This window comes from Sorghum bicolor, chromosome 2, assembly GCF_000003195.3.
Source record: "Sorghum bicolor cultivar BTx623 chromosome 2, Sorghum_bicolor_NCBIv3, whole genome shotgun sequence".
Lineage (NCBI taxonomy): Eukaryota > Viridiplantae > Streptophyta > Magnoliopsida > Poales > Poaceae > Sorghum > Sorghum bicolor.
Window position 1 is genome coordinate 64,119,795 of NC_012871.2, and position 26,482 is coordinate 64,146,276.

The 26,482-nt window shown below is 47.4% G+C and overlaps 3 protein-coding genes across 10 annotated transcripts; 2 read left to right on the forward strand and 1 right to left on the reverse strand.

Moving 5' to 3' along the window:
- On the forward strand, nt 434–15,288 carry LOC8057257 (DNA topoisomerase 3-beta). Of its 8 annotated transcripts, none has more exons than XR_002450152.1 (18): nt 434–591; nt 722–778; nt 2,226–2,329; nt 2,614–2,707; nt 3,207–3,306; nt 8,985–9,222; nt 9,460–9,622; nt 9,701–9,820; nt 10,154–10,233; nt 10,966–11,244; nt 11,532–11,700; nt 11,785–11,913; nt 12,032–12,244; nt 12,520–12,699; nt 13,101–13,798; nt 13,895–14,118; nt 14,304–14,365; nt 14,449–15,288. XR_002450152.1 is itself a non-coding variant. In XM_021453865.1 (15 exons), exons 1-15 carry the CDS (start codon nt 571–573, stop codon nt 13,752–13,754), a joined length of 2,601 nt encoding a protein of 866 aa, XP_021309540.1. In that variant the 5' UTR covers nt 434–570; the 3' UTR covers nt 13,755–13,836. The 8 variants fall into 8 exon arrangements, 1 of the variants encoding a protein (XP_021309540.1); XR_002450151.1 differs by having other exon boundaries at nt 13,900–14,118; XR_002450149.1 differs by having other exon boundaries at nt 13,101–13,794.
- Nucleotides 16,570–18,649, reverse strand: LOC8058960 (cytochrome b561 and DOMON domain-containing protein At3g25290). The gene is made up of 3 exons (XM_002462569.2): nt 17,663–18,649; nt 17,280–17,534; nt 16,570–17,185 (listed from the first exon to the last, which is right to left on the reverse strand). Exons 1-3 carry the CDS (start codon nt 18,632–18,634, stop codon nt 16,886–16,888), a joined length of 1,527 nt encoding a protein of 508 aa, XP_002462614.2. The 5' UTR covers nt 18,635–18,649; the 3' UTR covers nt 16,570–16,885.
- LOC8054767 (auxin-induced in root cultures protein 12) lies at nt 23,389–24,692 on the forward strand. The gene has a single exon (XM_002460435.2). It carries the CDS (start codon nt 23,493–23,495, stop codon nt 24,288–24,290), a length of 798 nt encoding a protein of 265 aa, XP_002460480.1. The 5' UTR covers nt 23,389–23,492; the 3' UTR covers nt 24,291–24,692.

Sequence of the window (26,482 nt, forward strand, 5' to 3'; positions counted from 1 at the left end):
CGCGGAAAAAAAGAAGGTTCAATGACACAACCATCTGAAGTAGAGGCGGTTAAGATGCAACCGTAGCACTTTTTTTTTTCTTGCCATACAAATTGATGTCCCTTGACCTGTGCCACTAGCTTCAGTCTTCTTAAAAGCAAGTATTATAGCAGGCTGTAAGCCAGCTAAATGCTGAGATGGATGAGAGAGAAGAAGGAAAAAAATAAAAGCGGGCACAAAAACCAAAAAAGTATGTAAGACAAACAAGTGGACTATATATTAATAGTGATGAGCTAACTATTATATAAGTGGACTGCAAAAAAACTATAAAAAAATTTTATAGCCAGCAGCTAGCTGTATTATAATACTTGTTCTGCAGCCAAATTTCAAGCAACCTGCAACCTTTATGAAACTCACCCAGCGCACGCAGCGCAGCGCACGGGCCAATTCTGTCTTGTGCAACCAGGTCTCCAGAAAAGCGCACGCGCAGCGCGGCTCGGGCCACGGACAGGGACAGCCCTTGCCTTAAACCCCTCTTCTCTTCGGGTTTCCTCCCATTCGTTCCCCGGAAGCCGCCGCCCGCCGGTCCCGATGGCGCCCAAGGTTCTCATGGTAAGCCACCATTTTCCCCGTCGCAGACGCCGACTAGGCCACCGCGGTGCTGCGCGGGCGCGGCCGTTAATGGCGACCGCGCTGACCCCACTCTCAACACCTTACTTACTCCTGGTTCCTACCGCTGCAGGTCGCGGAGAAGCCCAGCATCGCGCTCTCCATCGCCTCCGCCCTCTCCGGTGGCCGCGTAAGTGCTCCGGCTGCCCCCTCCGCCGCCGAATCCGTGCTGGTTTTTGTTTTTGGTGTCAAATTTGGGCGAGACGTTAGCTCCAATTCAGTGGGTCGTGTCGGAGGAGCTAGCCCTAATGAGCGGCGCACCGATAGGTGCTGACTCTTCTGACGTGTTGGTAGTTTGATTGGTTGTTGCCTAGTTTTTTTCCCTGGGAGCAGTGGCGGAGCTAGAAGCAAAATATAAGAGGATCCAATTCAACTAAGGTTTTTGTTCCAATTCAAAACGTACACTGGTGTCAGATAATACGTGTTTTTGTTCCAATTAACTCTGTTCTATTCAGTTAAGGGGCTAGGAACTGGATCATCTCTTTTCGTTTTGAAAAAATCATAAATGAGTTTAGGTACAGGCTAGTCATTATCTGTAGTACTAGAAAATCATATGAACTAGGAAATTTGGGAGGAAAGGTAGCAAGAGGGAAACTACCCCAATAGGCAGTATGTCAGTAACGGTTTAGAATGCAAGCATGCATTGCCGCTCTTGAGGTTCGGAAGCAAGGAATAGAAAAGGCAAATAAACATCCTGCTGGTGCCTACTTGCACTTGCCGGCTTCCATTGCTGATGAGCCGTGACGGATGACTAGGAAACCCTTGCAGCTTGAGCAGCGTGGGACGCAGCACTACAGAAGTAAGGATTGCGGATTGGAGAGTGCAGCAGCTGTCAAGAGTGAAGCCAGAGCGAAGCGAGTGTGGAGCGGGAGGCTGGTGCCAGAGACATGCACATGCGGACACGCTGGCCAGCCGGCCGGTAGGTGAGGTGGCTGCTGGCGCGTTATTGCAGTAGGTGCCTGGGTGATTCTCTTCCATTCCAAAGGCAAAAAACTAGAACAGTTGTCAATGTTAAATGTGCTATTGAGCTGACATGTAGTATATTCACTGAAAGTTGTTTCGGGCCATGGGGGCCATGGCCTAGTTTGCCGACATATAGCTCCGCCAGTGCATGTGAGCTTGAGCTATGTCATTGGCGACAGCAAGCCTGTGACGTCTCATTGATCTCACTGTCTCTGTTGATGTACCTATTAGCTTAATGGAGGGTCAGGGGTTGTGGTAGGTAGCCGAGTACTGATTCATTTTGTTGTAGTGGTAATTGGATTTTCCCAGTCCCATCTGGCAGGGTAAATTAATTTTCCCTGTTTCGCCTGGTGACCAATGCTTAAGCTCAGTAGCCCCGGTAGTTCTAGAAGAGCCATGCTTAACCTATGTCCCCTTTAAAGTGTCTGCACATTTTCATTTGCTGTTCCAACACTGCTGATATGGACCAGACATTTTTCCCCTTTTGAAAAGAACAGTAGGGGAGGTCCCAACTGAAATAATATTAATATTAGGAAGGTCCAGACTCCAGAATGCAAGTGTTTGACTTGAGAGTTCACTCACATTGTATCCTTTTTTTCCCAACATTCATGCAGATGTCTACAAGGAAGGGAAGCACAGATGTCCATGAGTTTGACGGAACATTTCAGGGTTCTTATGCAAACTTCAAAGTGACTTCAGTCATTGGACATGTCTTAAGGTTTTGCTTTATTCTTCAGTTGTTTTAAGAGTTTTTGTCACAGCTACATCGTTTGAAGCCTGCATATATGAATTATTTTACATACACATTTCTGTATACCAGTGTTGAATGTTGATATGTACAGACATGGTGGGCCAATGCATAGCTGAAGTGTTTATACTGAAAGCTACAAGTAGTTATTAAACTTTAGCAGGATCTACAGACAGATGTTTCAGATGCTTACAGTTTCTGAACATAAGGATATTTTATTTGTGTTTTCTTAATCTCTGTCTGATTTTTTCCAGTGTAGATTTCCCCCCTGCATATCAGAACTGGGAAGCAACTGATCCATTGGACCTATTTGAGGCTCCAGTTCTGAGATCTGAATGCAACCCAAAGGTAATGTGTTCATTTACAACTCTAATTGAAACAGAATGCAACTTAGTTAACTGTAGAGGGTCAACTCAGATCGTAAGAGAATATAACTCAGTTGATTGTTGGTGTAACTGAATAAAGTGAAGCAGTAATAAGTTCTATTATGCAAATCTACTCCACCCATGACCCATGGATGGTTGATCAACTATGCAGTTTCTCTGATACTTGAACTTATGTTCTTTGCCCCCTCCATTTAATTTACTCTAGGTGGAATCTGAATCAACAAATGTCCTGGTTATTGTTTCCTCCAATTTTTGGCAGGCTCTTAGTTGCACCTGCAGAACCTGCAAAATTACTGAATCTCAATGTAGTGTTTGTCTGATGTTATGTTTATCTGTATCTTCGTTATATGTTCCACTGTTCCATTTTTTTTAACATATATGTTTTCCCTTTTTCCCATAAGGATCATAATGTCACATACTCACATGGCTAAATACAACACTGATGTGTAGTTTTGTTACAGGCTCATATACGCAGGCATCTAGCTCAAGAAGCTCGAGGCTGCACTTATTTGATACTTTGGCTGGACTGTGACCGAGAAGGAGAAAACATATGCTATGAAGGTACATTAAACCTGTTCTGTAACAGTTATGCATCTAAATCTGGTTGGTACTAAAATATAAAGATATATGTAGATGTTCCCATTTTCCAACCTGGACCCTGAAAAGCAAAAACAGAGGTCTATAATCAAAATAAGTTAGACATCATATGGGAAGTTCTCTGCTATATTGTGTAAACAGTTAGATCAATTGAATTTCTTTACATTGTGGAAGCTATACAGATTTTATTGTAGTTAATAAGCCCTGCTTCCTAAGCATTTCTTAGATAACTGTGCTAGTTAAATTTCTGTCATTAAAGGCCTTGGGTAGCCCAAGAGTTGTGCGGGTACCCAGGCAGCTAGTCTGTCTAATTAAAGCTCTAGTGAGCTGTTTGTAATCAATGCAATATCTGTCTTTCTCTATATATATGAAGGAGACGCCTGGGGCTAGTGGCCTCAAGGCTAATCAAAATCTGTGTTACCTCTAACATTTGGTACCAGAGCTAGGTTAGACACCAGAGAGCCACGAGGCCAACTCCTCACCTCCTCCACCCATGTCGACCTCTGCTGAGCGCGTTGCCAGGCTCAAGGCCGCGCGTTTGAAGGCTGCAGAGGAAGCAGCAGCGCTGGCAGTCCAGGCAGCACAGCAGGCGGCGGCTGCGGCAGAGGCGGCAGCAAGGACGGCGCAGGAGCTGCGGGCCGAAATTGCTGCTGAGAAGGGAGAAGAAGAGGAGGAAGAGGAGGAAGAGGAAGAGGAGGACTTGAGGAGCCAGAGGACTCCATCGCGGGACAGGCGCCGTTCGCAGTCACCACTGCGTAACAGAAGGCGTCGTGGCGGCGGCCGCTATGAATCACCGCAAGGCAGGGTGGTTTACCGCGACTCCGGCAGCAGCACATCATGGCCAATGCTGGACAAGACAAATTACTATGAGTGGAGCCAGACGATGAAGCTCAGGATGCAGGCGCGCGATCTCTGGGAAGCTGTCGAAGGAGGCCCAGTGCAGTACCGCGACGACAGGCGAGCCTTGGAGGTGATTGTCGCGTCTGTGCCCAAGGAGTTGGGGCTCCCGCTCCTTGACAAGGCGACAGCAAAGGAGGCATGGGATGCCATCGCTGCGACTCGAATCGGTGTGGACAGGGTCCGCCGAGCGATGTTGCAGCGGCTGCGTCGGGAGTGGGAGAACATGGATGTCAAGCCTGGCGAGCCGGTGGAGGATTTTGCCCTGCGGCTGTCAACTCTGCACCAGCAGCTTGTTCTTCATGGTGACAGGGACATCGACGAGAAGCGTGTTGTGGAGAAGTTTCTGCGCACGGTGCCTGCCAAGTACGCGCAGATTGTTGTCGCCATCGAGCAGTTCCTCGATTTCGAGGCACTCTCGCTTGAGGAGGTGACAGGAAGGCTCAAGGCGGTGGATGAACGTGAAGCGCAAGCTGTGACAGAGCCGGTGTCCGTCAACGGCAAGCTGCTGTACACCGAGGAGCAGTGGCGTGCACGTTTGAAGAAGGAGAAGCAAGGCGCAGAAGAAGCTGGCGGTTCTGGTTTCAAGAACCAGCATGGCGGACGCGGCCGTGGTGGTGGACGCGGACGAGGCAGAGGTGCTGGCCGTGGTGGCGGACGTGGAGAAGGCAGAGGCGCTGGCCGTGTTGGCCCCAACACCTGCCTCAACTGCAACCAGGAAGGCCACTGGGCACGTGAGTGTCCCCAGGCACGCCGTGAAGATGCAGAGCGCGGCGGAGGGGGAAACCGTGCTGGCCGCGGTGGTGGCAACCGTGGTGGAGGTCGTGGCGGCGGAAATCAGGCTGGGCAGCGTGGTGGGAACCAAGGAAGGCATGAGGCGCGCGCCCAGTACGCTGAGTGCGATGAAGATGGTGCTCTGTTTCTGGCACATGGCTTCATCAGCTTGGAACAGAGCACGCCGGCGCACAGCTACATGGCGCAGCACGTCGAGTTCTCTGAGCCACGCGCTCGCGCCTACCTCGGCGTGGACGAAGAAGAGGTGGACAGCGGCTGGTACCTGGACTCCGGCGCGACGCATCACATGACCGGGCGCCAAGAGCTCTTTGCTGATCTGAACACTGGCGTTCGAGGAACGGTCCGGTTCGGGGATGCGTCGAAGGTTGAGATCAAGGGCGTCGGGTCTATTGTTTTCCAAGCCAAGACCGGTGAGCAGAGGGTTCTTCATGGCGTCTATTTCATTCCGGCGCTGAAGAACTCTATCATAAGTCTGGGACAGCTTGATGAAGGAGGGTCCAAGGTTGAGATTGATGATGGCGTGCTTCGCATCTGGGACAAGAGTCGCCGTCTGCTCGCCAAGGTACGCAGAGGGAAGAATAGGTTGTATATTCTGCATCTTGAGGCTGCACAACCTGTCTGTCTCGCGGCACGCAAGGATGAAGAGGCGTGGTGGCAGTGGCATGAGCGTTTCGGCCATCTGCACTTCGATGCACTCCGGCGACTCAGCAAGGAGGAGATGGCGCGCGGGATGCCGGTGGTCGACCATGTTGAGCAGGTGTGTGACACCTGCGTTACCACCAAGCAGAGGCGGCGTTCCTTTCCGGCTGCAGCAGCATACCGTGCCCAGAATCAGCTTGAGCTGGTGCATGGTGACCTGTGCGGTCCGGTCACGCCAGCGACACCGGCGGGCAACCGCTATATCTTGCTGCTTGTCGATGACGCCACCCGCTTTATGTGGGCTGTGCTGCTGCCATCCAAGGACGCAGCAGCAGAAGCAATCAAGAAGGTTAAGGTGGCAGCAGAGGTGGAAAGCGGGCGCAAGCTGAAGGTCCTGCGCACTGACAATGGCGGTGAATTCACCGTCGCAGAGTTTGCTGCATACTGCGCTGATGAAGGTATTAAACGGCATTACAGTGCCCCTTATTCACCGCAACAGAACGGTGTTGTTGAGCGCAGGAACCAAACAGTGGTGGCCATGGCACGAGCTCTGCTCAAGCAACGCCAGATGCCCTCTCGGTTTTGGGGGGAGGCTGTGATGACGGCTGTACACATCCTGAATCGATCCCCGACGAAGGCGCTGAAGAATGTCACTCCTTATGAAGCGTGGCATGGTCGGGCACCAACAGTCGGCCACCTCAAGGTCTTTGGCTGTGTGGCTTATACCCGGCGACTTACTCAGCTTCGCAAGCTCGATGATCGCGGAGAGGCTGGCGTGTTTATCGGCTATGCGGAAGGGGCCAAGGCATACCGTATCTATGATCCAGTGTCCCAGCGCGTGCGTGTCAGCCGTGATGTGGTGTTCGACGAAGGCCGCGGCTGGGACTGGGCATCACCAGCAGCAGGCACACCGGAAGCAGCGGGCAGTGAGTTTTCTGTTGAATTCCCATGGGCGGAGGAACTCCCTGAAGCAGGAAGTTCAGCGTCACCTTTACTATCTCCTCCGCCACATCCTGCATCGCCTGGTTTCTCTCCGGTGGATGCAGGAGAGCCTGCAGCAGAAGCAGAGGAGCCCGCAGCGGAGGCAGAGGCGCCTGCGTCACCCAGAACACCTACACCAGCTCCAGCAAGTCCTCAGGTTGAGCATGTGACTCCCCTGGAAGATGATGATGAAAGGGTGGATGCCTACCATGACGATGAAGAACTCCGCTATCGGAAGATTCATGACATTATTGGTGATCAGCCAACCCCTCCGCCAGCGCAGCGGCTGTTTGCAGAACTTAATCTCACCCATTCTGGTGAGCCTATAAGCTATGAAGAAGCCAAAGATGATCCAGATTGGCAAGCAGCGATGAAGGAGGAGCTGAGATCAGTAGAGCGGAATGGGACTTGGGAACTTGTTTCTCCCCGTCCTGGTCACCGTCCCATTTCACTAAAATGGGTGTTTAAGCTGAAGAAGGATGAACATGGAGCTGTAATTAGGCACAAGGCAAGACTTGTGGCCCGTGGTTTTGTGCAGCAGGAAGGAGTTGACTATGAAGATGCTTTTGCACCAGTTGCAAGGATGGAATCAGTGCGTGTTTTGCTTGCCTTAGCAGCACAAGAGGGATGGGCAGTACATCACATGGATGTGAAGTCTGCATTTTTGAATGGAGAACTCCAGGAGGAGGTTTATGTTACACAGCCTCCAGGTTTTGCTGTAACAGGAGAAGAGAAGAAAGTGTACAGGCTGCACAAGGCCCTGTATGGCCTGAGACAGGCTCCTCGGGCATGGAATGCCAAGCTTGACTTCACTCTCAAGCAGATGGGTTTTGAGCAGAATGTGTATGAAGCTGCTATGTACAGAAAGGGATCAGGTGACTCCTTACTGGTAATTGGAGTCTATGTTGATGATTTGATCATCACAGGAGCCAATCAGCAGAAGATTGAAGCTTTCAAGGCAAAGATGAAGCAAACCTTTGAAATGAGTGATTTAGGTCTTCTGTCCTTCTATCTGGGAGTTGAGGTGAGACAATCAGAAGGGAACATCACTCTGAAGCAAACCCATTATGCTAAGAAGATACTTGAGCTTGGTGGTATGACAGGTTGTAATCCAGCCACCACACCCATGGAAGAAAGGCTGAAATTGAGCAAGGAAAGCACAGCAAAAGAAGTAAATCCAACTCAGTACAGAAGACTGGTTGGCAGTTTGAGATACCTAGTGCACACCAGACCAGATTTGGCTTTTGCTGTAGGGTATGTTAGCAGATTTCTGGAGAAGCCAACAACTGAACATTTTCAGGCTGTGAAGAGGATCTTGAGATACCTGGCTGGTACTCTAGATCATGGGCTTTGCTACACCAGATCAACAGGCAAAGCAAGGTTTGTGGGTTACAGTGATTCAGATTTGGCTGGAGATGTTGATTCAAGCAAAAGCACGACTGGATGTTTGTTCTTCCTTGGAACCAGCCTGGTCAGCTGGCAGTCTGTCAAACAGAGAGTTGTTGCTCTGTCTAGCTGTGAGGCTGAATATGTGGCGATGACAACAGCTGCAACCCAAGCTTTGTGGTTGTCAAGACTGTTTGCAGATTTGTTGGGAAGAAAAGTTGAAGTGGTGGAACTCAGAGTAGACAATAAGTCTGCTCTGGCTTTGGCAAAGAATCCTGTTTTCCATGACAGGAGCAAGCATATTAGAATCAAGCATCATTTCATCAGAGATTGTGTGGAAGATGGTAGCATCAAGACAGAGTTCATTCCCACTGCAGATCAGCTCGCTGATATACTGACTAAAGCTTTGGGCAAAACCAAGCTGGAAGAGATGAGGAGCAGGATTGGGATCAAGGAGATCAAGATTAATTGAAGCAGGCCTTAGGGGGAGAAATGTAGTTAATAAGCCCTGCTTCCTAAGCATTTCTTAGATAACTGTGCTAGTTAAATTTCTGTCATTAAAGGCCTTGGGTAGCCCAAGAGTTGTGCGGGTACCCAGGCAGCTAGTCTGTCTAATTAAAGCTCTAGTGAGCTGTTTGTAATCAATGCAATATCTGTCTTTCTCTATATATATGAAGGAGACGCCTGGGGCTAGTGGCCTCAAGGCTAATCAAAATCTGTGTTACCTCTAACATTTATTTCTTCGTCTACGCAGTACATGGATACTTCTGCAAAAGATCATTTGTAGTTATTTTTATACTTGAGAATTGCTTAGGTCCTGATTGATGCGATTTATACATGAGCTTTCTTTGCTTGGTTCTACATATATGTATGGCTTGCTCTGTTCTACCTCCAGAAATTTATGGCTTCATCAATCTAATAACAATGCCAAACATATGCTCCAGTTATTGAGTGCACTGGGATTCCTGACAATGGCAGAAGAATTTTCCGTGCTAGATTTTCATCTGTTACTGAGAAAGACATATTGACCGCCATGGATAATCTTGTTCTGCCAAACAAAGATGAAGCGCTATCAGTGGATGCTCGCCAAGAAATTGACTTGAAGGTTGGAGTAGCATTTACTCGATTTCAGACTCGATATTTCCAAGGAAAATATGGAAACCTTGATTCAAGAGTGATTTCGTAAGCTCCCCATCTCTTTTCATGATTCAAATTTCTTTAACCAACTGCATATTGAATTCTTCTTTTTTATTAAAGACGCGCTATCAGGTATCTACAATCTTCAAATACCTTTTGTCTGTGAACCTTTTTATTCTTTATTCAAATCATTATAACAATATCTTTTACATTTGCTCTGCCGCTGTCTTTTAATAATATTTTTCAGAACTGATTTAAGTTTGGTTTTCCTTTGTAAATCAGGTATGGTCCATGCCAAACACCTACACTTGGATTCTGTGTACAACGCTATCAGCAAATCACCACATTCAAACCAGAGAAATTCTGGTCCTTGAAAACGTATATTATCAAAGATAGTGATGAAATACAGCTAGAATGGGACCGGAAGAAACTTTTTGATTTTGATGTGAGGTCATCATGTATCCGAGTGATTTAGCTGTATTCTTCCAAATGTTCTTACCATTTTCCTTAATTAAAAATACAGGTCACTGTAATGTTCCAGAAGATGGTCATCAGTGATGGCTCTCTAAAAGTAGCAGATGTGTCAGTGAAGGAGGAGTGCAAAACCCGTCCATCTGGCCTTAATACAGTTAATATGCTTAAGGTAGCATAGCTCTTACCTCTTAGAGTAACCATATGTTTTCCTTAGCTCTCCTTATTAATTTTGCCTTGTTATCTTCAAATCTCACTTTGTGCTTGCCTGGGAGTGTAATCTTTGTTCAGTTTCATTTGAAACTTGGTGTGTTCTTACACTGTTCTACTGGTGTGTACTGTTATCATATGTTACGTCATGATGATCTTGATTGAAATCTGATACCCAAGATGTTCCTGTTGGGTTATGACTTGATGGTATTGATATGGCAAAGGACATCTGCTCCTTATATAAGAGTAGAGTAAATTTTGTTTACTTAAATACTTAATACTCTTCTCATCTCAGGTTGCATCAAGTGCGCTTGGTATTGGACCTCAGACAGCCATGCACTTGGCGGAGCGGCTGTACACTCAAGGATTCATCAGGTTTTCAGAAATGAACCTTGAAATAGTGCTATATTTTGCATTGAATCTTGTCTTATGTTATATGGGAAATGTTGGTATACCAGAAACCTTATTGAAGTCAGCATGGGGTTATCTGCAATATGAAATGATGCATGACATTTCCTTGTATTTTCTGGTATCTTTTTATCATATGAATAGGACTAATTGACAAAAATCTGTAATAGAGGTTGTTAGTTTTGTTTGTTCAACTAGGCGTACTATGTGTTCCTAAGAGCTTTAGCAGACCCCTTTATGTTTTTTTTGAGGTTAGAACTGATGTAGACTTTGACCGAACTGAGGCCTTGGTCACTAGTTATGAGTTAATTTGTCATTTCACAAGTTCTTGCTATAGTAAATGTGTGATTTTGTTAAGTACTACTATACCTGTTCTTGCCATACCCCCCCCCCATGATACCAAGTTATTCATGTAGACCTTATCCTTTTTGAGGTATCATACTATCATTTATGGTTGAGCCTTGCATTACACCCTGTAATGCCATCTTAAGTGCACATGATAATGACTCTAGTTTAAGCTCAAAATTTTCTAACCAAACTAGAATGTTATTTCTGTTAGACTTAATTTGGTACAAAATTTTTTTACCCTGCAGTTTAAAACTCCTTAGATTTTTTAGCAGAAAAAGAGTTTTTGAACAGGAAAACTCCTTACATAGGTGATGCTGCTGGCTGTTAGCACTAATGGCTATCTTTGCACAGTTATCCTCGTACAGAGAGCACGGCATATCCATCATCATTTGATTTTCGAGGTGCACTTGCTGCACTATTAAATAATCCTCTATGGTCCAATGATGTCCGGACATTACTGGATGCTGGTTTTGTTAAGCCTCGTCAAGGTCATGATGCTGGGGACCATCCTCCAATCACTCCAATGAGGTCAGCAACAGAAGCAGCTCTGGGAACTGATGCTTGGAGGCTGTACCAATACATATGCCAGCACTTCATTGGAACTGTTAGTCCTGATTGTAGATATACAAGGTAGTTTGTCCCTTTATTGTTTCATATAGCTAGATAAATCATTTGTTTCTTTTTTTCTGTCACAGTTCACAAGCTTCTTATAAATTATAATAAACTGTAAGTATGCTAGTTATTGATATTTCCTTGTACTATGCCCTTATCTAGATATCTAATGTTTTTCTACTATTTGAAATGCAAGCATGTCATGTAATTCAATGATTTTTGCATTGTTGATTTTCGATTAAATTCAATAGTTGGTCATAAAGGAATCCATCAGTAAATACCCCTTTCTAAAACATGATTTTCAGGACTGCCATTGAGTTCACTTCAGGTGGAGAAACTTTCCACTGTGTTGGGTATCGAGTCACTTCTAAAGGATTTACTTCTATCATGCCATGGCTGGCTATCAGTGAGAATAGTCTTCCTGCATTTAAAAAGGGAGACTCTGTTAGTATTCATAAGGTTGACATATATGAGGTAAGGCTGATCAGTTTGCTCAAACAACATGTACTTACCTTTTATCAGGATATGATGTTGATCAATCATAATTGTTTGTTGAAGGGAAGCACTACACCACCTGATTACCTCACTGAAAGTGAATTGATCTCTCTCATGGAGAAGAATGGCATAGGTACAGATGCATCAATTCCTGTACATATAAACAACATTTGTGAACGTAATTATGTTCAGGTTAGTTGTTTTCCATGAAACTTCGGAGCATCATATACTGTGAATTTTTACATGCAAGTCTATGCTTAAGTATGTAAATGTACCAAAAACCTGAATGCATCTACTTACTTTCTCGAAGGTGAATTCTGGAAGAAGGTTAGTACCGACACCCCTGGGAACTACATTGATAAGAGGGTATCAGTGTATTGATGCTGATCTCTGCTTGCCAGATATCAGAAGCTTTATTGAGCAACAGATTACTCTAATTGCAAAAGGCAAAGCTGATCATCTTCGAGTTATTCAACATGTTATTCAGCAATTTATGAAAAAGTATTCTTACTTTGTGAAAAAGGTAATATATTTTATTGATAATCTATGAGACTGTTGCTGTCTTCTATGGTATTTGGGGAAGTTTAAATTCATGATCTTTTGGGATGCTTTAGCTTCATTTGAAGTTGTAGCAAGAATGAATCCTCCAAAATTGTCGAGTACTTTACATTTGCAGATATCTTTATTCTTCCAGTTTTAAAGCATGTTTAAGATTTCCTGTTCTTAACAACCAAAATTCATTGATACAAGACATCAGTTGTGTATTGCTATAATGCTATTTCAACTTGTTTCTTGCAGATTGAAAACATGGATGCGCTGTTTGAGGCACAGTTTTCACCTTTGGCAGACTCTGGCCGCTTACTAAGCAAGTGTGGAAAATGTGGTCGGTATATGAAGTACATTTCCACTCAGCCAATGAGGTTGTATTGTATAACTTGTGAGGATGTCTATTATCTTCCTCAGAATGGTTCAATTAAGGTAATTACTTTAATATCATATATTGGAAATTTACCTTTTTTTTTTCTTGAATCAGTTGCTTTACTTCCATGTATGGTTCATGAGAATTGAACCAGTGGACCATGTATTGGAATCAAGCAACACTTAATACTTTCTGGCCAGAATTTCCTTTCAGAGTTGTGTGTGTGGGTGTGTGTGTGTGTGGGGGGGGGGGGGGTGCTTGATCCCATACTTGTGATTTTAGTTTTTTCATAATTGTCATAACTTGCAATGTATTCCATCTCTTTGCCCTAATTTTTTGTTCATCACTTTGTTTCATGCTAGGTTGTATTCTACAAGCATGTATCCCGTTATCCTCTGTGCTTTATTATGACAAGCTCAGTTTATGTCTACTCTGTGATTAATAATTCTATTTTTTCCAGCTTTACAAAGAAATCATATGCCCTCTTGATGGTTTTGAGTTGCTTCTGTTCTCGATGGTGGGACCTGATGCAAAATCTTTCCCATTGTGCCCTTTTTGCTATAATTGTCCTCCATTTGAAGGCATCGACAAACTCTTTGGTGCTCTCAAGCTTGATGACACTGGCAAGGTTGGGAAAGGGGCTGGCATGCCATGCTTCCTTTGCCCTCACCCAACATGCAAGCAATCTATGATCACTCAGGGAGTTTGTGCTTGTCCTGAGTGTAGTGGTACCCTGATTCTTGATCCAGTTAGTGCACCCAAATGGCGGCTTTACTGCAACATGTGTAATTGCATTGTATTACTCCCACATGCTGCTCACAGGATCACCACTACAGATAAAAAATGCCTAACATGTGAATCTACTATCATTGAAGTTGATTTCAACAAGAAAACCACCCCTCTTCAAGATGGAGCTACATTGCATGAGGGCTGTATCTTGTGTGATGATCTGTTGCATTCACTGATTGAAATGAAGCATGGTAAATCATTCTTTATGCGGAGAGGTAGAGGCAGAGGCAGAGGGAGAGGCCGGGGCAGAGGGAGCAGTCGTGGCAGAGGAAGACTAGGGAACTCAAGGTATGATGATCCTAAAATGAGCTTCCGGGATTTTTGAAGATTTTGGACTTCCAACAAGGGTCACTACTCACTACTTTGTAAGTATGTACAGAAATGTTAATTTGGTACTTATTCTGCAATGTTACTGCTTGTTTTTTTTCTTTTTCTTTTTTGCAACCACATATTTTATCTGTGTAGGGTAGATTGTTCAATCATTCTATAATTGGTGCCAAGTTATTTCTTTAAACCAAATGGAAAGAAACGATGTTGGCCTGAAGTTGTCCAGAAATGAGATGGACCTGAAGCATCTGTTGTTTGACTTTGACAATGAGATGTACAGAAAGATATTTACCACGTTCAAAAGCCAACTCACATGTCCATTCAGAAATTTATCGTGCAAAGTTTTTTTATATTTAAAAAAGGTATACGCTACTACTGTTTTCATTGATGTTAAAGTATATCTGAGTTTGGATTATGGAAGAACAAGGCAAGCGATAAAGCACTATGGAGCATGTGTTTCTTATTATATACGCAATATTTGATATATCCTTTGGATCTTGAGGCTATTACCTCTTGTATTGAACTATTGATTTCCTTTTATGTCTAGGTATAACTTTTATATTTTGAAATGAGCATTTCTCCATAGCAGCCTTCAGTGGTTATTTGCAGGTCTGCTTTCTTCTTCTTCTTTAACTGCCAGCAGGACTCTGCCCAGCTTTTTTATCCTTACATTCTAAGTCATGCTTACGCAGGAAAGCAACCATCATCTGCAGCTTTGTCTTGTGTTCAGTAAACCCCCAGAATGGAGTAAATATATTATTAGAAACGTGACTTAAGAGTCAGCTGCTGCCCCATGTCTTTGTGTATTGACACATTCCATGCGTCAGGACTCAGGACACTGAATCTGTAGTTTAAAATGTTGGATAGCACAACACAATTGTATACTCAGGAGTAGTGTTTCTGTAATACTTGAAAGCTGGAACCTTGTGCCAATGCTTGGCGGAAGATCCCAGGTTGGTGAGAATTGAGAACCTCCAGCTCAATATGACAAAGGCACTCACCAGTCCATAGATCGGAATGCAGCTCAACCAACATCTCTTTGCAACATTGGTGGTACACCTGATAGCTCCTTCCGAGCTGTTATGATTCTTCTAGATGGATTTCAGAAGAAAACGATGGTTCTGTCTATTTTATTGCTTTGCTCTTGCTGCAAACGTATGGTTTCTTTGTCTCAAGCCCCTGCACCCACCAACTTAGATGGCAGCTTAAAAGTTCCCTTCAAGTCCAAGGAAACTGGGCAGATCAGCAGAGTGCAACCCAAACTGACCGTCTGAACACTGACGAATGAGGGTCGTGTTCAAAGAACCAATCCCTCTGTTAGCCCGTTGCTTTGTAGAGGGAACAAAGCATTTGATTGGAACCCAGACAGGAAACAGGGAACGGGTGGCCCGTGACTCGTGCGTGCCAAAAGTTATGAGTGTAAGCACAACGACGCAAGGCTTTGGCCATACTAGCTGTCGTATTCTGGATTTTGTCAGAGTCAAAATAACTTAAATTTAACTGAGTTTATGGAAACTGGTGTTAACTTTTAAGACTCCAACTAAGTAATATTATAAAATTATATTTCATGGCAAATCAAATGATATTTATTTATTATATATTCTTATATAAATTTGATCAACCTTAAGATAGTTTGATTGATCACTATTGTAAAGTTATATCCTTTTTGAGACGGAAAGGGTATTAAAGATCAAACCAGTAAAAAGGGTTTCAAAATTGTTTAGGGGTTAGTCCAAGGCCTTGTTTAGTTCCAAATTTTTTTGGGAAATCAACACTGTAGCACTTTCGTTTGTATTTGACAAATATTGTTCAATCATGGACTAATTAGAGTCAAAAGATTTGTCTCGTCAATTTCGACTAAACTATATAATTAGTTTTTATTTTCGTCTATATTTAATACTCTATGCATATGTCTAAAGATTTGATGTGACGGGGAATTTGAAAAATTTTGCAAAATTTTTTTGGGAACTAAACAAGGCCCAACTGAGCTTTTTATGGTAGCAGATGCATTATTAGAAGAAATTGTTGATGAACTGATTCATTACCAAGGTAAATTGCTAGGAACTGAGTGATCAGTCGTTTGATTTGGTTGTTGCAGCAACATTTCAGTTGTCGCCATCAGACTTTATACAACAAAAATGGTCACAATCAGAAAAGGGTGTACTGTGCCCCCATGAAAGTGACCAAAGCTAGAGTGCTAGACGCTAAAACTAATCTAGGCTTAGTTTATTTAGGAGGAAATCAAGTAGCATTAAAATGTAGGCCTGTGTTGCAAAAGGAGGTTCTTGCGGCAAAATAAAGGAGCAAATATTCTTTGCTTTTCCAATTGGTGTTGGCAAATATGCTCGCGACCTTTATGCTTTATTATTGTTCTTCTTAAAGTAATCCTGTAAAAAGGATACGCGATGATGGATTAGACAACACACACACACACATGAATTACCAGTTAATGTCATTCTCTTCTGGAATGATGAACCCCTGCCCTTCGGTGTCAAGGACGTGGTAACAGCACTCCAAGACATTGCAGGACAAGGTTGCACTTGTTCGGATAGCTAGGACTAGGATCAGGGCCTCATGCAAAGGCTATAGCCAGGGCATTCTAGACGCCCTCCGATAGTGATGCGTTTTGATATCACAAACCTCGCTTTCAGCTTCACCAACCATTATGGCCTCCAGGCTCCGGCATGGGACCTGAACGCCCAAGTGCGTGATCGCCGCGGATCCTCCCGGACGCTGACCCGACTGTCCAGAAGCGATGCCCTGTGTGTGTGCCTACTTTCTAGATGCTCCTCCATCTCCAAACGAGCAAGATGAACTCAGCACTAAAAAGGAATACATACATAAACAAAATGCCAACATACAGTACTACATGATCGCTACAGCTCAGACTCCAGCGCGACGTATGCAGAGTTACAGAAAACCGTCCAAAACGGACATACAACAGCCGGCAGGCCAATGCAAAACCCCAGAAAACTCTAAACCTACTATCGTCTGCCCGTAGTCACATACGCCACTAGCGATAGTATGCCGATAAATACATACATACATGCGAGCCAGAGCCAGAGCTAGAGGGACCCCAGAAAACAAAACTTTTTTTTTTCTTCTCATGCACATTGCACGCTCACACAGTCACACGGAATGTGGCAGGTGGCCGTTGGATGCGCTGTTGAAGGTCTTGCTCTCGGCCTTGCGGCGCCTGAGGACGACGCCCCACGTGACGGCCTCCAGCGCGGCGGCGGCGATGAGCAGCACGCAGACGGCGGCGATGTAGGCTGTCCGCCACCGCTGCTCCACGCCCAGGATGTTCATGCCCTTGAAGATGTTGACGATGCCCAGCACGATGACGGTGTACCCCACCGAGTGGTGGTACATGTTCCAGTACACCCGGTACTTGTGCTCCTTCTTCGGCCGCAGGAACAGCGCCAGAACCTGTATATTATGCATGTCCTCCTCACTCATCGAGACCACCAGCTTCTTCTTCTTTTTTCTGTCTAAATAAAAGTGGAGGAGAAATTTTATTTACTTGAAGGGTGCCGAGAGCAAAGACTGCGATGCCGATGTTGCGGTGATCGGTGTAGGTGACGCCCTTGGACTCCTTGCCGAGTTGGATGCCGGTGGCCCAGCCGGAGACGCCGACGGCGTAGCCCATCAGCTGGCACGTGACGTGGAGGTAGAACCACGCCGGGTCTGCCGCCTGGAACGTCTTGAGGTACCTGGCGAAGATGGCGCCCATGGGCAGCAGCACGCCCCAGCTCACGGCGTTCAGGACTCCATGGATCTTTATTTGCAAAACAAGAACACGATCGAGTTGTTATTACAGCAGAGGAAAAGCAAACACGTGGTGGGTTTGGTTGGCCGCCCCGCGCCGGTGAGAGCGAGAGTGTGACCGAGCAGAAGAGCACTCACATTGCGCTTCCTGGTGGCGCTGTCGACTCCGGCGGCGGCGGTGGTGGTGGCCCTGAGCACGTCGAGCTTGGCCTTAGCGGCGAGGTTGTCTGCGCCCATGGCGTGCGGCGCGGGGACACCGCCGCTGGAGACGGCGGCGCCGACCTGCCACACCTGGTTCAGCACGCCCCCGCCGTAGCCGGCGGCGCCGAGGCCGAGCCTCCCGAAGACCCTGACGCGGCCGTCGGCGCCGATCTCGGCGGCGAGGTCCGACGCCGGGAACGCGATGGGGCCTGGCTCGCCGAGCGCGTACCCGGTCACGTTGTACGTCCGGACGGCCCACGACGCGCCAGCGCTGCCGCCGCCGCCGGAGGAGGAGAAGGGCCCCGCGACGAGCGCCTGCGCGCCCGCCATGCCGTCGCCCGTCGGGTTGATCGCCCACGCCACCCACCCGCCGGGCGCGGCGGGCGCCGCGACGAAGGCGACGGAGAGGTCCCCCGTCGCGCGGTCGTAGGTCCAGTGCACGGACGCGCCCAGGCGGGGCAGGTCGTTGCACGCCGCGTACGCGCGGTTCGCCGAGAACGACTCCCCCGCGCACCGCCCGCCGCCCGCCGCCGCGTGCGCCGGCGGCGCCTGGGCCAGCAGCGTGAGGGTACATGCTGCGAGGACGGCGACGGCGACGGCCATGGGGGTACTTTTGCGTTGGTTGGGGCAGTGGGTGGAGCCTCTGGAGTGAGAGTGAGTGAGTGCTGGTGAGTGGGAGCCGGGCGCGGCGCGGACGTGCCTCGTCCCTTGTTCGGGCGTTTCGAGGTGGAGTGGGCGCGCGGCAACCGTCGGTTTAATAAGGAACGGACGGGGACGGGGCGGAACAGGGCTGGGATCGGCGCGGGCGCGGTTGGCCGCGACGGGGATGGGCAAACGGCCGGTGGGGCAGGTTGATCGGCGCCGCTGGGCGCTGGCAGGCAGGCAGGCAAGACACTGACGTGGCCCCATGGACCTGGGTTATGGGTGGGGTTGGTGACCGTGAAAAAAGGGTTAGCTCAAGCAGCATGTCCTTGTTTGTCGATTGGAACTGCTCAAGCTACTCATCACTGGAGTTGGTCCGATCCGATGTCGCAATAGTTGAGGCCCATGGCCATGGGGTGATTGGTTGGCGGGCTTGGTGCACTACAGCTGCAACTGCACTGCATGCAAACTCATCAATCGTGAATGGTCGTAAGCTTGCAAGTGTACGGTGTACCATGCCCAAATCATCAAGGTATTAGCTTAGCTGTCGGCGATTCAGTGCTTTTCTGGCCACACTACTGCAGGCTGGTTCTTTGCCGTCAGAAGCACACTGCAAAGGCGAAATTGCACTCGGCAAAGCCTTTGCCGAGTGCAACGCTCGGCAAAGAATTACGGCGAAGATGTTAACGGTAAAGCCGGCTTTACCGAGTGCCAAAATGCGAGCTCTCGACAAAGGAGTTACCGAGTGCTATGGTGACGCTCGGTAAAAATTTAACGCCGTCTACCGAGCAGGTCACGCCGTTTTTAACGCCAAATTTGAACATAGAGTTTTAAATAATGTGGTAAAGCCTCACAAAAAACATGGGCAAAAAAAACAAAAAACAAAAAAAACTTCGCCGAGTGCTAGGCCGCGGCACTCGGCAAAGAGGGCTCTTCGCCGAGTGCTAGGCAGTGGCACTAGGCAAAGAGAGCTCTTTGCCGAGTGCCACATCCCGGCTCTCGGCCAAGCAAGCGTCTTCGCTGAGTGTTTATGCCAGCTCTCGACAAAATACATATTTTTTTAACAGCGTACGTGGGGGCGGCCGTCAGGTTACTTTTATTTTGCTGGGTGCCATTCTTTGCCGAGTGTTGCACTCGGCAAAGAATACCTTTGCTGAGAGCATTTCTTTGCCGAGTGTCAGGCTCTTTTTGGCGCTCGACAAAGCCACTCTTTGCCCAGTACAAATCTTTGTCGAGTGCAATACTTGACAAAGAGAGGCTTTGCCGAGTGTCCGTGTTTTGGCTCTCGGCTTTCGACTCCCAACAAATTTTCCTTCTCGCGTAGTGCCAGAATCGGACTCGTACTCGTCTTATCATCATTCGCGGCGCTTCCGTGTGACCGTGCCCAAAACCTAAAGCATGCTCTGCTCCGGTAGCTTGTCCGATCCCATCCCAACAGAATGAATATGGAGTTGATGATGGCAAGGGCTGGGCCAACGTGAGACCCAACCAGACGACACGCACAGTCCCAACTGCTAACTATATAGGACGTCGCTGGTGCCCATATATATAGGTCATACTCGCAACTCACAAGCCTCATGTGCGAGGGAGTATGACGATGGCCATCGGCAAGAACGCACCTGGTTATCCCAGCACAACTTTGAATCAATGGGGAAACTGCAGAGCCGAGTCTTCGACAAATAAAGATGCTTTTTTTTCTAAAGAGTTTGGATATTGCATTCTATAGATGAGTCAAAACTCACTACAACGCTTGAACTATGTTTTCCTCACAACATTTCAGTATCAGCATGGAGAGAAGATTAACCCTCTGCCCGACTCTAATTGGTTGAATCAATGTGTTAATGAATTGCAAAAGGGCCTCTAGCCTAGTGGTTAGAGCACCTAAGTAACTCCCCGCATATGAGCGAATGTGGGTGGCATTACTCCACCAACCGCGATGTGGGTGTGGACCATTGTGATAGAGTCCTCCCTTGTGTAGGGGGGGGTGTACCCTCCCATTATCCCCTTACACAACACGTCTACAATGGAAACGAAGGACAATCTGCCAGCAAAGGACATATCACTTTTGATATATAAACTGAACTCAACGAAATCTATAAACTATTCATCCGGCTATACAAGGAGGGGCAGGAGATCTCTCTCACGTTTAGCCAAAAACACACACACATATGCACAGGCTTGTTTCGCACTTTACGTGAGCTTCCTACATGTCACTACTCTCAAATCTTTTCTTCAACCTCAAGAACTCTAGCCTCTATGGGAGTGTTTGGTTGCCTGGCTTAGCCCTTAGCCAGGCTTACATAATGCAATTTGGGTCTGTTTGGTTCCCTGTAAGGCCTGCTAGCCAGGCTTGTGGAAGCCCAGTCCGTACGATTTTGGTGGCTCCGTGGAAACGCCCAAATTGGTCGTTCTAGCGGAGCCAGGCTTGGCCTAGCGCCCCGGCCGCTCGTCTCACCTTCCGTGTCGTCTCACCTCCCGCACCGCTGCCTCCTCCCGCCGCGTCCTCCCGCACCGCCGCCACCTCCCGTCCGCGCCTCCTCCTGCCGCGTCCTCTCGCACCGTCTCACCTCCTGCGCCGCCGCCACCTCCCGTCCGCGGCTTCATGGTGATGGCCCGTCGCTGCTCCTCGTCGAGGTAGTCCATGAAGCGGAGCCGGGCGGCGAGCTTCGGGTGGAGGAGCTTCGGCCGACGCGCGCCTCCTCTTCTCCCCTTCGTCCGCGGTGGAGGAGCTTCGGCCGCGCGCGAGACCTCGTTGCTCAACCCGGATCTCGCCGACGCGCGCCTCCTCTTCTCAACCCTGGATCCACTCTGCGTCGGCGTTGTCGCACCACGGCTCTTCCAGGAGGAGCCGCCCGAGCGGCACCCGCACGGTGGCCATCGATGTCCTCCTCTTCCGGGCATCTGGGAAGGCACCATCGACATCCCGCACGCGCGGGATGGAGTCGTCGACGGCGACGAAGGTGAATATGTCCTCCTCGTCCATGTCACGGGCGGTGGCGGTGGCACAGCATCGATAGCCATGGCCAGGGAGTTCGTCTGCCACAGCGCGGTGGAGATTCTAGCGGCCGCTCACCAACTGTTCGATGTAATGTCTCAAAGAGGTAATGCTACCAGAACAAGGAAGAGGTAACTGTATTTAAGCTGAGCAGACAACCAAACATGATCAAAGCAATCCAGGCTTAGCTAAGACAAGTGAACCAAACAACTGCCTCTTGCATTGGGAGAGCCAGGCTTGGGGTACCCTGGCTTAGTTGGCTAGCCCAGGCTAAGTTGAAAACGTGAACCAAACACTCCCTATCTTATTTGTAACCCCTATCGCCAACTATTCCTCCTGTATGAGTTTTGTTCCACTAAACCGTTAATCTTAGCCAGAACCCCGTATTTCCCAATATGGCATTGGAATGAAGAATAGTTGTCCAACAACTCATCCTTCAAAGAGCCAGTTGGGTCAAGAAAGAGTAACCATGAACGCATATCTACACGTATGGATGGATGGCCCTCCAAGAAAAAAAAACATATAGATCGATGGCCGTTGGGCTCCTACGCTCCAGAAATTTCTTCAGGCCCATCTAGCAGAAAGACGCTCACGCATGAAGACCAGCTCAGCCCAAACTGGGCCGACTGGTGATTATAAGCTCCGTACTAGGGCATACTAATCTTGTTTAGTTCCCAAAGTTTTTTGGTCCGGGATACTGTAGCACTTTTATTTTTATTTGATAATTATTATTTAATTATAGACTAACTAGACTTAAAAAATTCATCTTGTGATTTATGTAATTAATTTTTTTGTTTTCGTTTATATTTAATGCTCCATGCATATGCCATAAAATTCGATGTGACAGGAAATCTTAAAAAGTTTTTGGTTTTTTGATCAACTGAACAAGGCCTTATAAGGGGTTAAAAACAGTTGAGAGTAGCGCGTAAAGTCGATCTGGGCCTTGAATCTTCTTGTTCAACAATAAAGCCCACAAAAAATCCGGACGGGTAATTATGAAAGCCCACCACAGCACTCATACTGGGTGCGTCATCTCACTGTCATGTCCTGCGTAATCCATGAACGGTGCCTAGCCGCCGGCGAGTTTACCGGGCTGACCACTCTCGTGGTGGCGTGGTTTACGGGTCAACTCTATCGGGCCCGAATTGAGTTGGATTCATGTGTCCTGTTATGGTGCATGTACGTACTATACAGTATTATTTCGGCATCAATAAATTCAGCAAGTTAATAACATTAGTGGCATCCTCATTTTATTTTCCTCTCTAATAGGTTTCTATATTAGCTTTCTAGCTATAAACCATTTTGTACCGGACACTAAACTTTCCTATCCATCCAAACCTCTTTTAATAGCTTCTTTTTTTTCTTAATGTTTTGACACTTGGAACTTTTTTTTAATTCACTCACACACGTCCAACTTACTCTGATCTCCCAACCAAAAAGACGGGCAAGGATACAGAGTTTCTCCAAACTTCAGAAAATTATATTTTTTTTATCAAACTGTTGGGGGGAAGGATTTTTATTTTTCTTTTTTGTTGAAAATTAAAACAGAGTTGTTTTACAAATCTACTCGAGATGCTCTAACAACGACAACATTTAATTTCAGTCAGGTGTACCGTATAATATTTCCACTAATTGTTGCACTATATGATTGGACCTCACGTTGTACCACGTGCATGTGGCCGCAAATCCGTAAGAAGCGTATAGCTTCGCGAACCAAACAATGTGATATTTGTTGCATCGATCGACGACCGAGAGCAGATCGAGCGAGCGAGCGAGAGAGAGGAGATTCTTGACAGTTGACACTGCATTGCAAGTGCTTCGACTTGGAATGCACTGAAAATCAGGCCGTTGTGAACGTTGTGGTCACATGCGAGCTACTGCAGTCAACTTGTTTGAAATGGTCCTAGCAAAATCTCCCGATTAAGCATCCACATACATTGCATGCATTTGCACCCTCACATGATCATGCCATCATGGCCAATTGGCCATGGCCGCCATAATTAGCAGCTCGAGCGGAAAGTTCCCTCCCCTCGCTATATAAACCCCTCACACACGTACGCTCCTTCCCCAGCACGTACTCCCATTCCCGTCCCCCCGCCCCTCACACACAGCCGTCCGCTCCGATCCGAGATGGCCTACGCGACGACGACGACGCAGCATGGGCGCGCCAGCATCCTTGTCCTCGCCGTCGCTCTCCTCCTGGCCTCCCCTGCCACGCGCGCCGCCACCGGCGGGTGCGAGGGCGACAAGCTCCCCGCGGGCAAGAGCTACGCGCACTGCGCCGCGCTGCCGTACCTCGGCGCCAAGCTGCACTGGACCTACGACGCCAAGACGGGGTCGCTGTCCGTGGCGTTCGTGGCCAAGCCCGCCGCCGGCGCCGGCGGCTGGGTGTCGTGGGCGGTGAACACCAAGGGCGACGGCATGAAGGGCGCGCAGGCGCTGCTGGCATTCAAGGGCGGCGCCTCCGCCTCCGCCTACGTCGTCAACACCTACAACCTGACGGGGTACGCGCCGCTCCCCGCCGCGTCCACGGCCATCGCGTACAAGGCCACGGACCTCGCCGCGGACGAGAGCGGCGGGGAGGTGCGGATCTACGGCAAGCTGCAGCTGGGACCCGGCGTGGAGAAGGTGAACCACATCTGGCAGGTCGGCTCCACGGTGGCCAACGGCGCGCCGGCCAAGCACGCGTTCGACAAGGCCAACCTCCAGGCCAAGGGCACGCTCGTGCTCTCGGGCGCCGCGCAGCCGGTAGAGGCGGCGCCAGCCCCGGCCCCGGCGGGCGGCGTCGGTGCTTCGCCGGCGACGAAGGGGGGAGGCGGTGGAGCCGCACCTTCGTCTGGCGGGAAGTCGGCGGCCACCGCGTACGTGTCTGCTCCAGCGCTCACGGTGCTGGCATTATTGGCGGGTTTCTTATTAGCAATAATGTAACCGTATCATCTTTCATCTCTCGTGGACACGTAGTTATTGGTGACACGTACGCTGACAATAAGCGCGCAGCAAAGATCACACGATCGAGATTGTTGGCACCGGCCTCTTGCTAGGTGGGTGATGCATACGCCTGCAATCCTGTTCTCGTTAGCTGTTGCCTGTTGGCACGTACGTTTGATTGATTCACCACTGTATTTGGAGTGTTTGAGTGCTGTCACGTTCTTGAATATGGCAGAGCTCCTGTCCTGGCTGGTTAGTAGGATTAATTATTTCTTTTTCTCTCCTTCATTTGTTGTGCCGAAAGAGAGAGAGAAAAAAAAATATTATTGTTCCATCCAATTCATGATTTTTTTAATAGGGGAATCCAATTCATGTGTAGATCACTGGCTAGTTTCACTTTCACTACAGTGTTCCAATGCTTTGGCTAGCACCTAGCCGCAGCTTACTGGATGAATTTCGGTCAACGTCTGACTTTTCATTGATGCTACGTACTGTACGCGATGATTGTAAATCTGAACTGTGTTGGTTGATCCGAGACGAAGCATGGATGCTGCAGCCGGCCTGCAGCTTAAAAAAGCATTAGTTTGGCTTTGTGTTGCCGGTTCCGTCCGGCGCGGGAGCTCTCGCCGCACGTGATCGATCGATGCCGCCCTAATCCCTACGATTGAACTGGCCTGGGTAGAGGTAAACTAGCTGCGTGCACTCATTTGATTCAGAAATCACCTCCTCCCAAGTCGTGGTGGGTTGGAACTTTGAAGATCTGCGCCTGCGCGCGATTCCATGGAAAGCCACCTGCTGATGGTCCGATTGGCTCGTGGCCCTGCCAATGGTGATCCACCTGCAACACCGGGCAACCGGCAAACCGCCGCCGCTTGCGTCTGCAGCCGACAATAATCGAGCGGAAATGCCCAATGCGTACTCCCGCGCGGCCCATCATCTTGTCTGGGCTGACATGCCATGACAGATGTTAGCTGATCTATTATGCGAAAAAAAATATTGTTGAATGGCTGACATATTTAACTACCAATTGGTTCACGTCCGACCCGTTATTTTGTTTGGTGCTTGTATACAAATTTTAAAAATATTTAATTTACCTCCCATAAGTTCTATGACTATCTTTTTTTTTACTTAATTGCCTTTTGTTGAACAACAACCAGTCGAAGCCTCGTACAAGAACAAGACCGGCTCAAACACATATACCTGAGTTACATGCAACATCTCCGCATGATGCGTGTCTAAGACCTGTTTAACTAAAACATGAGCAACCTTATTACAATATCCATTAGCATAAGAAAAAGAAAAATCATGAAAGGCAAGTCTGATATTATCAATCTCCTTCAGCACCGGATCAACGATGGAGGGTTGCACCTTTTTCTTCTTCCATAGATTAATAAGCTAAAGGCAACCTGTCTCAAGCATCACCCGTAGCTCGCCATTTTGCTTCGCTTAAACCCATCTCGACAAGCCATAGCTTCCATATTATGCAGGCGTCTACGCTTCTATCATACCAGCAAGCCTGATCTACTTTGAACATCCCTCAATGGTTCCAAATGATACAAGCTGAGTCCACTGTGGTTGTGCACCGCTAAAGTAGCATCGATGTTAACCTTGACCTGCCCCAAATCCGGCCTTCTCCCCTCCGGCATCTCCCACAATATTATTTACTCCATAAACTACAAAACCAGTTGACTCCCTTCAATTTTTGAAACCATTTTTTTTGCACCTTGGATGGATTTTATGCTGATTTTGCTGATGTGATGCCACGTCAGAGAAAGTTAACCGCACTAAGTTAAAAATTAAGGAAGATAAATTGGACTTGACATATTTTAAAAAATAACTAAAATTCCATAAATAAATTTTCCAAAATTTATCCAAATACTTTTACATGAAAAAAAAATGCAATTTAAAAACCTTAGAAAACTGTTTTAACTTGAAGAATAATGAAACTAGTTTTAATTTTTTTTTCTGAGATCGTGTTCTATTTTATGATGCCTAGTTCAAAAATGTTCGAATCTTGTGCTTATTTGTTAGAAGAGACTCTCGTTATTTATTATAATTAGTTGATATTGATCATTCAAACTAGGTAGAAGTGCCGGTGGACCATTTTAGGCGCTAGTTCTAAACCCTCGATAATTTTTTAAGGCAAAGTAGTTGGTTCGCGCCCGACCTGTTTGGCCCATGTAGAGGTAAAA